At 45.9% G+C, this 15,087-nt stretch overlaps 1 protein-coding gene across 9 annotated transcripts; it reads right to left on the bottom strand.

The window, feature by feature from the left end:
- Positions 1 to 2,735: 2,735 nt before the first annotated feature.
- LOC119450529 (YTH domain-containing family protein 2) lies at positions 2,736 to 13,828 on the bottom strand. Of its 9 annotated transcripts, none has more exons than XM_049665948.1 (5): positions 12,631 to 13,109; positions 9,080 to 10,474; positions 5,759 to 5,820; positions 5,606 to 5,664; positions 2,736 to 4,778 (listed from the first exon to the last, which is right to left on the bottom strand). In XM_049665948.1, the coding sequence occupies exons 1-5, from the start codon at positions 12,731 to 12,733 to the stop codon at positions 4,775 to 4,777; spliced, it is 1,623 nt and encodes a 540-aa protein (XP_049521905.1). In that variant the 5' UTR covers positions 12,734 to 13,109; the 3' UTR covers positions 2,736 to 4,774. The 9 variants fall into 9 exon arrangements, with proteins under 9 accessions (XP_049521905.1, XP_049521904.1, XP_049521903.1 ...); XM_049665947.1 differs by having other exon boundaries at positions 5,759 to 5,823; positions 12,631 to 13,108; XM_049665946.1 differs by having other exon boundaries at positions 5,606 to 5,667; positions 12,631 to 13,107.
- Between the last annotated feature and the right edge of the window lie 1,259 nt (positions 13,829 to 15,087).

Below are 15,087 nucleotides of genomic sequence, written 5' to 3'. Positions count from 1 at the left end.
ACCACACGAATAACAGTAAGCGAGACTCAAAATGACAAAACACCATTTCAAGCTGTCCACCTGGTGTGTTGACGTGTCTTCAAGGTTACATATGTACAGCAAAATACAATACCATTTTTACTTTCTGCAGCCATATACTTGCACAACTTTCCCCTAAGATTCATGGCCATATGTACAAGTGTATTAATGTGTCTTCGCAACAATGACATTCCAGTAGAAATGGTGCAAATTTTAGGCAATGTCAATGATAAAGTGGCGTATCTGCATCATACCTATTCAATTTTCATGTTTGACTAAAACTCGATTTATCTACCTGCCACACACATATGGCATCATAATCAATACACACAAGTCCCGTTTTTTCATAGCACTCTCAGTTTATGTTGAATGTCTTTGCCCGTCAATTTCTGAAGTTTCTTTGAGAACATCATTGGTGGACAAATATGTCGCCCTACAAAATGCTGATTTTGCTTTATTACCGAAAGAACCACCCACACTTTTGCTTTCTCTTCCCTCAGCTCAAGGCTTCTTGTGATTATGGGGGATTGGCCACAATTGAGATGGCATTAGAAGGCATTCAGTATAGACTAAAAAAAATTTGGGAAAGATTGCAAGGAATGAAAAAATAAGTACTAGAAAAAATCATCTTGAAACAATTCGGAAGTTCAGCTGAGCAAGCACCCATATGACCTGAAGTACTCAAATAATGTAACCTTTTCAATGCCACTTATCACGAAGTTTTGGAAACGCATTCTTGCCAGTCGATTTCTTTACTGTCTTAGCTTTGAAGAGGTCATCGTTGGTGGACGTCCGTTGACCTTGCTTCATCGTGGACCAGCACCTACATCAGTCGTAACATACCTTTGCCGATTCATTTTCAACTTTTTTTGAAAGTGGCACATCACTCAACATACTGTCGATGCACATATCTTTCTTTGCACAGTCAACAGAGCGTGTCAGATAGCTTTACTTACTTTAGATTTTAATAGGGCACCTGTCGCAGTCAGTGCCAAATAAGAATTCAAATCGTGCATTTCAAGAGGAAGTTCGCAAAATGAACCACTGACATTGCTAAATTGGCCAATGTGCAAAGAGATTGTGTTCTTCAAATCACGGTTAATACTGCAAGAACAAGCATATGAAATTGCAGTGATGACTTGTGACCTTACTTAACCCTTTCAACAGTGATGTACCGGTACATCTCCACATTTCTGTCCAGTCATGTCACTGACGCACCCTTCGCCAGATGCCACCAGACGTGCTTTCAACATTAAGACTTTAGCTGCAGCGTCACATTATCCACTATCACCCCTAGATTCCATGAGTGCATTTTTCATTATCTATGTCTTTTCCCTTCTGCATAACTAAAAATTAATCATTGTGTTAATTTTATGCCAGAAAATGACATACTGAAAGTGTTAAAGGGAAGCTAATGAGAAAACTTATTTGAGGTGCGTTTGTAAATTACCCTTTAACACTACCAAGGGGGCACTTTACTGCGAGGAGGAGGCTTGGGAATTAAGATTAATCGCCACCTTGAGGTTCCGGCACCTGCTTGCTGCAAAGTCATGGATGGTTACAGAATCTGTTTGGGCCGAGTTAAATTACTGACAAAGGACCAAGTTGTGTTCTAAAAGAGGAAAAGACAGAATTTAATAAGTTTTAACAACTTTTACTAAGCAACAACTCAAATACTCAAAATAAAAAGTTCTTTGAAATCCAGGACGTACCAGCGGGTTTGGGGTAAACTTTTAAAAATGTAACTTTGTCCTTCATTTTCTCAACCAACCAACCTATTACTGCATAATTAATTATATTTGAGTTTTGAAAGAATACTTGTAACAGTGGCGCACCGACGGGGGTGTTTCGGGGGTTGTAACCCCCCCCCCAGAGGCCGACTTAACCCCCCTGTTTTGTTTAACCCCTTTTGTTTCCTTGCGCATTTGAGTACTGCAACTACGATTTAAGACGCGCAATCGTCTGCACACTCACAAAAAGCGCATTTTTTGACAATTTCCCGTGAAGAAATTGAAATTAGTGCTATTTAGAAGGTATTGGCAAACTGTCAACCCCCCCCTGGCAGAGATCCTGGGTACGCTACAGCCATGTAATGTGTTATATTAGCTAACTACACGGCAGCTGCATAACCCGCAGACAGCTCTTTTAAATGGCTGCTAACTTCGAGTACCACCACATACCAGCGTAATTTCATAGCATAGTAAGCAAGTTACTAAATCTGCACAATGCTGTGAAAGTTGGCCCCCAGAACACTTGCACATCTAAAGCTTTCGTTACACGAATAAGCACATAACGCGCTTAGACGTGTCCCAAGTTAATTTCGAAAGAGCATGTGGTCACTGACGTGCATATATGCCACTGCTTCCGTTCTCTGCAACGTGTCCCATCTTTCACGACACCTGCGCAGTTTTCGCTCGACTCATTGCTGCTAGACGACTAGCACTCCAGACAGTTCCATTCAGAAATACAGCTATCAGTGAAGCGCACAATCAACTTGTAAGAAATCCAAGCGTGCAACATTAAAATGCAGCAGCCTATTATTCCTGTTGTTGTAGCAGGTTATGACTGTTTCCAAAGTACAGGTGATGACCTCACTGCTCTGTTACGACTGTAACCATGGGCCAGAGTGATGTGCAAGTACCTAACAAACAAATGTGGTACCAATAAGTGCAAACAGTGCTCGCATAGGTGCCTATGTGAGCCACAGCAACCGTGCACAGTAGAGACTGAAATGCCTTTACTGATGTGGACAGTATCCCAGTAGCTCGGTGGAGAAGCGCCCCTACGTGCATGCAGCACAGCTGACTTTGCAAAGCAATCGCATAGGCATGCATTGGCGACTGCTCACCACACATTCTCAAGGAGGCAAAGCCTCACCAAACTGCTAGCACGACTTACGCATACTTCATTTTCTTCGGTGTATTTCATTGTGCTCAGTGTTTATTGGCGAAGTTAACAACAACAAAAGGATGCCATAGACCTCACACAAGTAACGAGCGCAGCAGCTTCCTGCAAGTATACCACACCTCCCATTTCCCAATCGGTCTGAAATGCAATTTCACATTATTTTTCTTTTAATTCTTGCAATGGAGTGCTCCAGTGGGCATCCTTGAAACAGCTACAGAATGCACTATAATTGTATTCTGAGAAAAAGAATAGGTCCACACGATCATCTGCACTGTCAACACCTTTTCTCTTTGTTTTAGTAACTCGGAATTGCCAAAGGTGGGCCACAATATATGTATATACTGCTAAGCATTTCAATGCAAAAATCCATCAGCCTCCCTAGAAAGAGAGAAAGAGAGAAAAAAAAATACATGCAGGTATGCGTTTCTAGTGGCATCCACATTGCCCTCAAAGTCAATCAAGTCCAACAATTGGGTTCAGTTTTAACTGACCAAGAAAAAAAAAAGTAAACAAATTAGAAGTTCAGTCCAGAAATAGATACAACTAGTCACTTGACGAACCATTTTTCAACCCCCCCAACCCACGAAGCAACAGCACAAGTCCTTGAAGCAAGTCCACACTGTCCGAGCACGCACAGGCCACATACATTCCAAAACACTGCGCGTCTGCTGTCTTGCGGTGGTGCGTCCAGTCTGTCATTGGTCATCAAGTCCAGTGTTTTGAGTCCATTGTTTTCTGTCGTTTTTTTTTCTTTTACAAGTCCTAGGAGTCCCAAATTCTGACAAGTCAAAACAAACACAAAGAAGTCCGTCCAATGATGCCAGTTCAGGTTTTTCATTTTTTTTTTTAAGTCTCTTCCTTTCGGTAAACCCGCTGACTGATAACAATTTGTGGTCACTAGCATTTTCCCACAAAACAACAAGAGGAGGTCCGGGAGGCTGTGCAAAGTTCGTCCACTGGCCTCCAATCCTACCAACACGGAAACAAGTGACACAAAGAAAGCAAGAAGGAAATTAAAAAAAAAAAAAAAACCTAAAGGTCCACGTGTGTCCCACCACCTTTTTTTTTGTTACCACTTTGCCCACTGTTACCACTTTTTTTTGTTTTGCTTTGCGCTGCATGAACAACCACATGATAGGAGTTAAGAACCAGTGAGGTAGAGAAAAAGAGAGAAACAGATGGGGGACCAAAAACCACGCGCACGAGCCAGATGAGAGAGAGAGAGAGAAAGCGCAAGAATACATCGGCAAGCGGCAAGAGGGGATTAAAAGCTCAGGGGACGGGCGGGAGAAACCATCATGCCAAGCCTTCGACAACTTGGTGGTGGTAAATAAACCTAGAAAACCGGTGGTACGAAGTTCCAGTATACTACACATCCATCTCCGGCAACTCAGCCCAACATTACCGAATGTGCCCAGCACCTCCTTTATCCTCTTAAAACTTTGGCAGGAAACCGTGACAGCAATACTCCCCGCCCCACCCCGAAAAAAAGTTATCCACTGTTGGTTAGTAGCTGTGCAGCACAGAAACGAAAAGAGGAGGGCAACGGGAAGTGTAAGCACTTTGTGGGGTTTACAGGAAAAAAAACGAGAGAGGCCCGTGGTCCTTGCCTCAGCTGAGGGCACACATCACGCGAGGTGCACGCGCACACAAATTGCACACGCACGCACACAGCAGAACCACAGAGAATGGGGCACGCTGTCACCGCTGACGTCAAAAGCCTCGGCGCACAGGGAGTGTCACGGTGGCGCTTTCCAGTCATCGACGAAGGGGTTTCTGTGGTAACGGGGGGTCTTGCAATCGGGGAGGGGGAAATAACACCGCCGAAGGCCTTGCACCACACGCCACTTCACCTGCGAGAGGCCACACCAAGTACACATTTCAACAGTGTAATGCTGTAGCCAATACTACTACTCTTGAAACATGCTAAAGATGCAAGATGTTTAAAACCTATAAAAGCAAAGTGGCCACGAGGAGGTCATATACCATACAGCTAACGGCTTACTCAGCCCTTACACAACAGCACTCAGGCCATGCTGTTTCTAAGAAACAGCTTCTGCCATGAAAAGGAACATCATGACATGGGCAAGTCAATGTTAACCTTAACATAAGGTCACACTTGGGAGTGGTTGCTATACATAAGAGGGAAGATAAAAGCAAGACAAACACACAAAGAACAGTTGGTGCTGCTCACATTTCAAGAGTTTCTCATGGTGACGACCTGACCTGCTGCAATATCATTAAGCCTAAGCTGCTTCATAGTGACAAGGCTGCCGAAGTCAAGTTGTCTGTAGAGTGTGTTGGCCAGCTTAGTGGCATTTTTTATCCAGCAGAACTAGCACAGTTCTTAACACTGTCCGCTAACTAAAAGTGGGCAAAATCAAAGAAAAGTTGTGCATCCGCCAAGGCTCGAGGTATTTTACTCTCAAAAGTTTGGGGGGTTAACGTCGGCCTTCTTCCCTCATTGGTAGAGTTGCCTTGTTGAAAAATCATTGCAGAAAGGGTAGAGTAATATCGCTAGCGCAGACCCAATTTGTTGCTGTCTTATTATTTTGCTTCAGCCACTCAACAATCTGCCCACTTGTCTTCTGGTGATACGTCTTTTGCATGTGCCTTCCCAAACCATAACACACACACAAAGGGAAAAAACGAAGCGGAGAGAGGAGGTCAAGTTACTCACCACGCCTGCTGGTGGTGGTACCTCGACTGCATGTGGTGGTTGCTTGTTGGCATGGGCATCTGCTGCAACAACGCAAAGAGAACACACTGAACGCCCGCAAACACAATGCAACAGACATGCAGCATGCTCGGAGGGCAAGTAATGCCATCCTACCTTGTTGTCCTTCATTGCTTCTGCAGCTTTTAAGTGGTCAAGATTGGGCAGCAATCCTGGCTCTGCTGCAAGGGTAAACCGGTCATTAACACTTCCAACAACTTGACAGAAGCAATTTATGCACTAGCCCTAGAGCTAAATGCTCAAAAGCACTTGCGCAATACCACACAAGGTTACCGGTCTGCCACTAACTAGGACTTCAATTAACTGAACGAGCAGCGACGATACCTATGGAGTTTCTCAAGAGGCTACGATATGCATTTCAATTGCCACAATATGCTTGTGCTCAGTGGTTCATCGCTTTAGGCCTAACATGGAGTGTATGTCTATGAACTTGCTTCATCTGTCCTGTACGCAATGCACTGCAATACAACACAGCCTCTAATATTTACACAAGCAAAGCAAGAAGTGCACAACAAACAATGCTTGCATCTCAGCCTTTGCAATCAATTCCAAGAGTAATAAGATGAGGTTGACGAACTTTTAACGCTACACATAGCCTATACTTACCAGCTATTACAATGTCCCTGAAGCGTTTTTCGTCATAAGCCTAGACATCTCTCTCATGGAACGCTTTCTCACAATTGCATGTCAGCATGCTATAATAACACAAGTATGAGTCGTTAAACATCACCCTCCCCTCAAGCTGTGGCGTTCCGTCGTAACTTTTCCACCTTTCTGCCATCGCTATGTCCCGCCTTCAAGTGGTGATGCAAGTGTTCTCTACTTCTGGTTGAATTGAACCGAGTGTGTTCCCACATCTCTTTCCTATGCAGCTTTTCTCGCCAAGCCTGGACACCATGAAGCGAAATTTAAAGACGGATTGTGTGCAGCAGATGGAGACACAGCAGCACTAAACACAATGTTCACCGTTTTTTCTTTTTGTTACAAGAAGCAAAAAGACAGATGCCACAGTGGGCTTTCTTTGCATTGCTGCAAGCTTATATGCAATGTACAAACTATGAAATATGTTTCCGGTATTGTTTGATAATCACCCGATAACATGAACACATCTAATACATATAATTTTACGATGGTCTCTACATCACACTCATAAGATTTCTTTTTCTTTGTAGCAGTCAGCGGAAAAAGAAAGCACTGCCGCTAACTTGTGAATGTGGTGAAATGGGTTATTTATGTTTTCTCTAGTCTAGAATCTTAAAAAATAGAGGGGGAGGGGATCTAACTCACACTTTCTGCACAGGAGGCAGAGACGGTACCACTACACCAGTCTAACTTAAGGTGGCGGCTTTCCGACAGATGTTACAACATATTGTAAAGCACATTCAATTTTCTTGGCAATGCTTTTTTTCCAGAACTCGGCTTGTTAGGATATTTTTCTGTTATCATTCTGGGCAATTTATATGCAAAGCTTGGCTCTCTCAGATGCGGAACCTGCGGTTACCACTGAAAGCCCCTTTCTTTTTAAAACTGCAGATGATCACTGTACCAAGGAGGTTAGTGTTGACAGTGACATGCAGCACTTGCATCTTCCAGAGCATGTAGTCACTGCAGTTTACTCCCTACACACACCTGCAGTGCAAAACGAGCGTAATAATACAGCACTGGTACCATTCATGTTCCTGCCGCCAAAAATGACATCGCTGCTCTATTTTCATGTAAGAACCCTTCCGCATCCCATCGTCTGCCCCAATGCCAGGAGCGGTAGCAGACGACATCCTTTCCCAGGCGGAAGTAGGCTATCGGTTTGAAGAGTCTAGATTTATTCCATTTTCTGTGCTTACTTAAATTTTAAGGGTACACGAATTAGTATGCATACGTATGGTATTAAAAATAAGCTTAATGCAGCAGCAAGATTCAATTTTTTATGGGGTTTTGCATGCCAAAACCAGTTCTGATCATGAGGCATGCCGTAGTGGGGGACTCAGGAAATTTGGACCACCATGTTTCAAGCATTCCCGATGACGCAATGTGGGTAGCCAATCAGATAGCTGACCCGACTGACATCACGCGCGCCCGCTACATAGCAGGTGATGGGGCGGCTGAAAACTCGGGGGGAGCGGCTCTGCTGCGATCTGTAGTTATGCCCATTTTTTAAAACCTTATAATTACATGCTTTACACGGAGCTCTTAAATGTGTTACTTAATGATCAGAAGGACTAAGCCTAACGACTCAGTAGGTTTGTGCATATTGTCAAAATCGTTTCAGATCCCTTTTAGCATGATTAATACACATTATAAGAGGCATTAAATGTTAGAACAGGTATCAAGAGGCAGTGAGCATTTCACTGATGAAAGTCTAGGATCAGCAAGCGATGTTCCAACAAGTCAAGAACAGACACATAAATTATGCACCACACTAAGTTGCCGGCAACAAGAAATTACTTTTTAAAATACCAAGCAAGCTTTACGTTAGTAATGGATGGCTTTAGCCCAATTAGTGTTGACATTTAAGTGTTGACCTACTTAACAGGAAGTCAATAAAATTTTCCATTCCAATAAAACATCCTAGCACACCAAAGCCCAGTCAAGGAATCAAACCATTTATCCTGCATCAAAGAAAGCAATTATGTGGTAACACATTTCCTTATTGAAACTAAAACACAATAGAAGCACAAATCATTGAAATAAAAAAAAAGCAAGTACTTTTAAGGCAGCTTGTTGTCCTTTGAAAATATATTACCCCAAAGTCATTATGTGATGCTACGCCATTGTGCTTGCATCTGCAAGCAGCCCTGCGACAGAAGTGAAGCCAGAAGTGGGAAAAGCACTTTGGAGATTTTACACAAGGCTCAGATTGTGTAGGAAGCTTGAAAGCTCCTAACATTCCACATGCATCTGCTAGCAGTATTTGGATTCAACCCAAATAAGGGGATAGTTTAACGATGTTTTAGACATTTAGACAGCAAAGTAGCAGAATATAATTTTTTTTTAACAAACAATCCTTTCTCCTAGTCTGGGGGCCTGAGTCTTTGTCAAGTGAACTAGTTTTCACTTTTTGTTCAGGCCTCCCTCCATTTCTTTATGGGAAAATAAACCTGTTTCATTTGATTTGACAGCACTGCAAATTGAATTCACATAACAGACAAATCCAGCAGCAATGATCAAGTCTAACATTCCAGCGAGACTACGTGGACATAACGAAAACATAACGAATGTAACAAAATGAGGAAGAAAATTCTTTTTGTTTTTTTAAATGTGAGGACAAAGGGACAAAACACCTTTTCAGAAGCAAGGACGGGGCAAGAATGGTTAGAGCCACAATAAGCATAAAGCCTTCCTATCTGCAAACACACTGCACACTGCCCTGAGCAGGAGAAAACTGCACATCAAGTACGGTGGCAAAAGGTGTGGTCAGACCTGGTCCACCCGCAGGAACCGAGGGAAACTCTCGCTGTTCGTCCTCCTCCTGACGCTTTTCGTAATGGAGGAAATCGTCAAAGATGGACGTGGTGTGCCGAAAGCCGTGCAGGATTTTGAGCACCTGGCGGCCCTTTTCTGGAGGCACCTCCTGGGTGTCCCGCGAGTTGGTCACAGGCTTGTTCTCGTTGTTTTCAAGCCGTATGTGGCGAAGCTGAGAGTTGGGCACGTCCTTGACGTACACCCAGCGCACACGAAACTGCCCCTTCCACTTGTCCTGCGCCCATACCGATGAAGAGGCCGTGTAGTCCACAGGCGACACCATCTCGGCCATGCCACAAAAGTGGCCCGACCCATTGACGCTAAAGAAGAGCAGCACAGGGCCTTGCGCGTCACGGTAAGCAGCGTCCAGCCGCTTGTTACCATGCTCTGTCGAGCACCAGATGGAGTACTTGATGGATCGGTGGATGTCATCCTCCGAGTAGCTCTTGATGATGAAGAAGCGCGCCCCTTTCGGCTCCAGATCAAAGTCCTTGGGGTTGTAGTTGTTTTCAAGTCGCAACTTTTCCAGCACAGGGTGCGTGTAGCTGTTCTCGGGAGGCGGCGGCGCCTGGCTCGCCCACGGCGCAGCACTGCCCCGTGGCTTCGCACCATTCTTTCCCTCCCAAGTGCCAATGTCCATTGGGTGCTTGCTGGGCGCGGCTGCAGGCAGAAGGGGGCTCTTGCTTTTCACTGCCTTTGGTTTGGCCGGCTGACTCGCTACCGAGGCCCACGACAGCTTCTTGTCACTACCCCCCAGCTTTTTCGGATCCTTGCCATAAGGCTCCTTGGATCCAGCAAAGTCCTTGTCACCACCCAATGCCAGGGACCTCAAGCCTTGCTCAAGATGCTTGAGCCCTCGGTCCATTCCCGGGTCGTAGTCCCCACGATAGTACTCCTCGGGGTAACCCTTGCTCGCGGCCGCCGCCGCTGCCGCTGGCTGCCCAGAACTCGCCGCTGTTCCCCATGTCGAGTAGTCACCACCACTGCCTGGGAAGAAGCCGAAGCCCTGGCCATATCCCGCAAAGCTGTTCTGACTGAACATTCCAGCACCGCCGTCAACATAATGCTGCGGTGGTTGTTCGCCGCCTGCACCCATCTGACCCCCGTAGGAGCCAAAGAAGCCAACAGGGTCACCACCATTGCTCCAAGCGCCGTCACCAAGGCCCTGGTTCAAGTAAGGAAATGACATGGACGCATAGTAGCTCGGTATGTACGGCTCGCCCAGGTTCGATGTCGACAGGTGCGGCTGGTAAGTTGTCTGCTGCTGCGCAGCTGGCTGGGGCTGCTGGTTCTGGTTGCGCCATGAGTCAAACTCTTCATCCTTGACCATGTCCTTTGGGCCGTTGCTCACTGCTGCGACGACGAAAACAGTAAAAAGTTTTGTTAGATTTGTGACATACCAAATACTGCAACAACAATTATTAACAGAAGACTAGATGTCTTAAGAAATGTGGAAAGGCAGTGTATTTCATTACTGCTATAGTGCGACATGAATCCTAGATGTCACTTAATTGGGGAAAACAAAAAGTCTACCATATTAGCAATAAAATACCCAAGATCTAATCAAGTATTGCTTAAAGGGACACCAATTAGAAATGTTTTATTGGTAAATTATGCTTCTCAAATACCAAAAATATTCATTTTACCATGGGCTTAAAGCAGGAAATATGCTAAAATGAAAGGTGGGCGGCAACACTACTTTATAACTTCCTGCACCAGCTACTCGAAGAAGATGCAGATCATCACGGTGCCTGTTCTCAAGACAGGTTAAATGTTTAATTAAAAAACATTGCATGCAGCAAGAACCAAATACTCAAAGCGGGAAGTTTAGAGAACTCTCTCAGTACAGACCGGTGAAAATACATTGAAACCTTTGACACCACATTAAGTAGACAACACTACCTTGAGCACGAAATTCAATACAGGAAGTTTTGGCCTCCATTTACTTCGTAGTGACCAATGTTCTCCTGTCAAATGAATGGAACCAGGGGACGTATTCGTGGACGAACACTTTCGGCAATACTATCGCCTTGGAATGACAGTGCTCAACCAGCCAATCAGCTCATCAGATTTTGTTCAACCAGCCAATCAACGTGCACCTGATAGCCAAGGCGACAGTATCGCCAAAAGTGATTGTCCCAGAATACGTGCCCAGAATTCCGAGACTGCCTTAACAGTCCAATCTGCTGTAACCTTTGCACTTCAGTGTTCATTTAAGGAATACAGATCTTTATTTAAAAATAACTATGGGGTTTTACGTGCCAAAACCACGATCTGATTATGAGGCACGCCGTAGTGGGAGACTCCAGAAAGTTGGACCACCTGGGGGAATACAGATCCTGGAACTACCAGCAGTGTGCGGTAACCCCGTCATTCTTCATTCCATAGTAATACACACACATTATAAGGCTTTAAATGCACCTTACTAGACTACAGTGAAGAGTTCTGCACATACAGGGTCCTGCATATGTCGCTGCACTTGTTCGAAAAAACATTCTGAGCTCACCGCTGCACTGTTCTTGCTCAAATTTGGCAGAAAGATTGCATGTTGTAGTCGATTTAGTTTAATATAACACTTGCCACCATTAATTGAATGGTTTTTAAGAAAAATGTGTGAATTTGTATTCACTTATGGGGGTGTGAGCTGCTAGCACAACGTTGCAAGCATAAAATTGTGTTGCCGCCTGCCGGCTGCTTTCGGCTACAACATGCGATCTTTATGCAAAATTTGAGGAAGAACAGTGCAGCGGTGAGCTCAAAACGTTTTTTCGAACACGCGCAGCAAAATATGCAGGGCCCTGTATGAGAGGCAGCCCTTCTAGCTTCCAGGATAGATGCCGAACTGTTTTACCTGTTGCTTCCAGCAGTTCACACTGGCAGCGCAGATCATGGCTGAACAGATATATTTTCGTCTAAATTCCACCAATATTGTGATCGTCAGAGTTTACAGCAGTAAGGATATTACTAGTGCTAATAGCAGACAACATAGGCAGAACAAGAAGGTGATTGCAGAAACGAATCATACGAAAGCACAGAGAGAGAGGAACGGGGTGGGAAAGGCAGGGAGGTTAACCCGAAAATATTCTGGTTTGCTACCCTGCACTGGGGGAAGGGGAAATGAAAGGCGGTAACAATAGGGAAGAGAAAAAGCAGTCACAAAACAAAATACAAGGAATTAAAAAAACTAGAGGAGGTTGAAAGCGCACGTTATCAGGCATTAAAACGTGACACGCTTAGCACGTAAATTAAACGCGAAGCGGCTGATCAACCAGTTTCATCGGAATATACACAGTCACAAGAAAGAGAAGCAGGGGCGGCTCGCACGTTGCAACATGCTACGTAACTATGCCTTTCGCCTCTTTTTATCTCCACATACGCGTTCTGCCAACCCACCGGGGGATGCCTACGTTATCTTCGCAAGCGGCCCACACTCCCAAAGTCGTGTTAGGTGCACGGCACCCAGAAGAGCGGCGTTATCGCGCCTCGACGGCGCCTAAAAGGCTGCACACCTCGGCTTTGGGGCAACGTCCGCGGTCCCCGTTGCCAGGCTGCTGTCATAAGGCTCCGGACGATCGGCACTCCTCGGCGCCGTGCATCACATGTCGACGCCATCGCTGCTCCGCCCGCTCAGAACGCGGCAAACGGATGCGGGTGGGCCTTGCGCGGGCGGATCCGAGACTTCTCTCTCGCGCGGCTGCGACGTCGACAACTATTGCCACGACTTCCTACGCGAATCACTCTCAATGACAAAAAACCGGGCTATCGACGTCTCCGGGACGCATTAGCGGACTGGGTCGCCTAGCAGCGAACAGCTGGTGGCCAAGGCGGCGCCAAGATCCGCAATGTGCAACTGTAGGCGCAGGCGTCAAACGCGTCAGTCGCTTCGGGCGGCCCTAGCGAACCCTGCGACCCAACCGCGCCAGCGTGCCAACGGCGGTCGCCGTCCTCTGCTCGAGGCGCAACTGTTGCGAGCACACAAACGCGAAAAGGTCGCGGGGATCAACAGCGGCGAACAAAATCGCACTAGAAAAAAGCAAGCCGCGTTTTAGGCTTAGAACGTAGCACAACACTGCTTTCCACACTTGCACACGTGAGAGTCGAGGGCCGTCGCAGTATTTGTCAACGATGGACGAGAGCTTTGGGCACCATACGTGCCCGTAGACGGCTCACACCCGTTTGTTTTCTAGAAGCACCTCTGTCGCTGCGTGGGTAGCGCGAACTGCCCACCACACAACTGGGCGACTCGGCAACAGGCCGCCCAGCACAGATCCTCACCTGGATTTCCTTGGCTTTTCATGCGTTGCATCTCCAGGAATCGGCAAAACGTGAACGAAACCACGGAAAGAAAAAAAAAAACCGATCGTTCAACTGTCAGCACAACTGCTGTCCCAAAGTCTTCGCGTCCCGAACCCCCACTGAGCACTTCAGAAAAAACACGAACGTAGGGAGGCCATCTTGGATGTCGTTTGAACACAGCGAGACATCACACAATCCACCGTTGGCCGTTTTGCTTCTCTTCTGAAGACTGGTTAGCGCAGTGGTCGGCTTCTATTTGGCGTGTCTTATCTTTCCGGTGATTTTTTTCCGCACTGATCTGCGTATGCAGTCCGCGGAGAGGCTACAATTCTTTTAAAACCACCACATATGAAACACAGGAACAATGGCGGCTCCTCATGTGCCCGACTCCCGCCTGAGATAGTCACGTGAATACGAACGTCACTGCGTGATGCTCTCAGCGATGACGCCTTTTGCATCCGTGCCACATTTCGTTTCTAGACTATTCGTTTTTGAAACGACATATACTGCTGCAGTGGCTAGAATACTGCAAAAGGCAGTCCGAAGATATATTCAAAGCTGGCGATAGTGACAATAAAGCAAGGGTTTTCGTGCGATGCAGGTTTTAATGCCCTTTGGTTACACGAACAGCTTCTGTTTGATTAATTGAACGCATTCCCTTTACATACCAATGTCACACGGCCACTTTCGATTGCGGTCGAGCTCGATTCGATTCGAAATTCTCGACGGCGATTGGCTTCCTCCGCAGCTTGCGCAAGGGAGCCAATCGCGACCGAGATATTCGATCGCGATCGAAAGTGCATCGCATGACACCGGTATTAAAAGCAAATCTGACAATAAAAGCGAATGGCTGTGATCTTTTGAATGTTAAACGATTTCGCGCCTTCTAGAGTGCTATCAAGAACTTCCCGAATTTTCCAGGGCTATCTCTATTTCTGTATTTGTGCGCTTCTCTAGTTCTGTATTTGCATGTGCGCCGCTACTATGCGTTGTTTAGCGGGCACAGATATACATAATCAATTGAAGTTGAACGTTTTCGATCGTTTCTCCGTGCGCCGGCGATGTTGCAACTAATCATAATTTATTAGCAAACGGTTCGACCACGCAGCGAAGGGTTGCAGATTTGCAGGATATGCATACGATGTGCTGAAAAAAGGCGGTTGGATGTACTTTGAGTGAGATGTGTTCAAGCAGTATTAAACGTCCTTGTTTTTGTACATAGAAATCGCCCATGGCATTCATAAAGTTAAAGAAGCGTGACGTTCAGGTAAAGAAGCCTGGCGATGCCCAAAGACCGAAACTAAATGGAAGCTAGGTCAAAGTGTACGGTTTTAGTTTCGGTATCTTGGCCTGCAACAACTGCAGGCACGTTTTCGCCGACAGGCGAAAGGGGCTTTTAAACCATGGTTTACTTTGTAGCAGATGGAGTGAGATAAGTGATGTATCACGTAAATTTGCTTCACGTCAGCCTTTTTGCGCTCGTCCAGATACAAGCCCAGCCTACGCGAATAATTAAGTCAATTGGCACCCTTCGGGGTTTATTTTGTCCCAAACGATAACCTAGCGTCTTTCCTATCTATAACGCTGCGCGCCCGGAACTTCCAGGGGCGCGATCTTGAACGCGTTCCAAAATGGAACAGAGGCGTTCCGTTCCATCGAGCCGCACACGA

This window comes from Dermacentor silvarum, chromosome 4 (assembly GCF_013339745.2).
Source record: "Dermacentor silvarum isolate Dsil-2018 chromosome 4, BIME_Dsil_1.4, whole genome shotgun sequence".
Lineage (NCBI taxonomy): Eukaryota > Metazoa > Arthropoda > Arachnida > Ixodida > Ixodidae > Dermacentor > Dermacentor silvarum.
The sequence above is the reverse complement of the archived record's forward strand: the minus strand, read 5'-3'. Positions and strand labels throughout refer to the sequence as shown.

Excerpts from the sequence above, each read along its gene's own strand:
- LOC119450529 (XM_049665944.1), bottom strand. The coding sequence starts at position 12,733 with ATGGCGTCGACATGTGATGCACGGCGCCGAGGAGTGCCGATCGTCCGG. Across the intron at positions 10,475-12,630 it reads GACGTTGCCCCAAAGCCGAG|CAGTGAGCAACGGCCCAAAG; the intron begins GTGTGCAGCCTT and ends TCGTCGTCGCAG. Across the intron at positions 5,668-5,758 it reads AAGCAATGAAGGACAACAAG|CAGATGCCCATGCCAACAAG; the intron begins GTAGGATGGCAT and ends GCGTTGTTGCAG.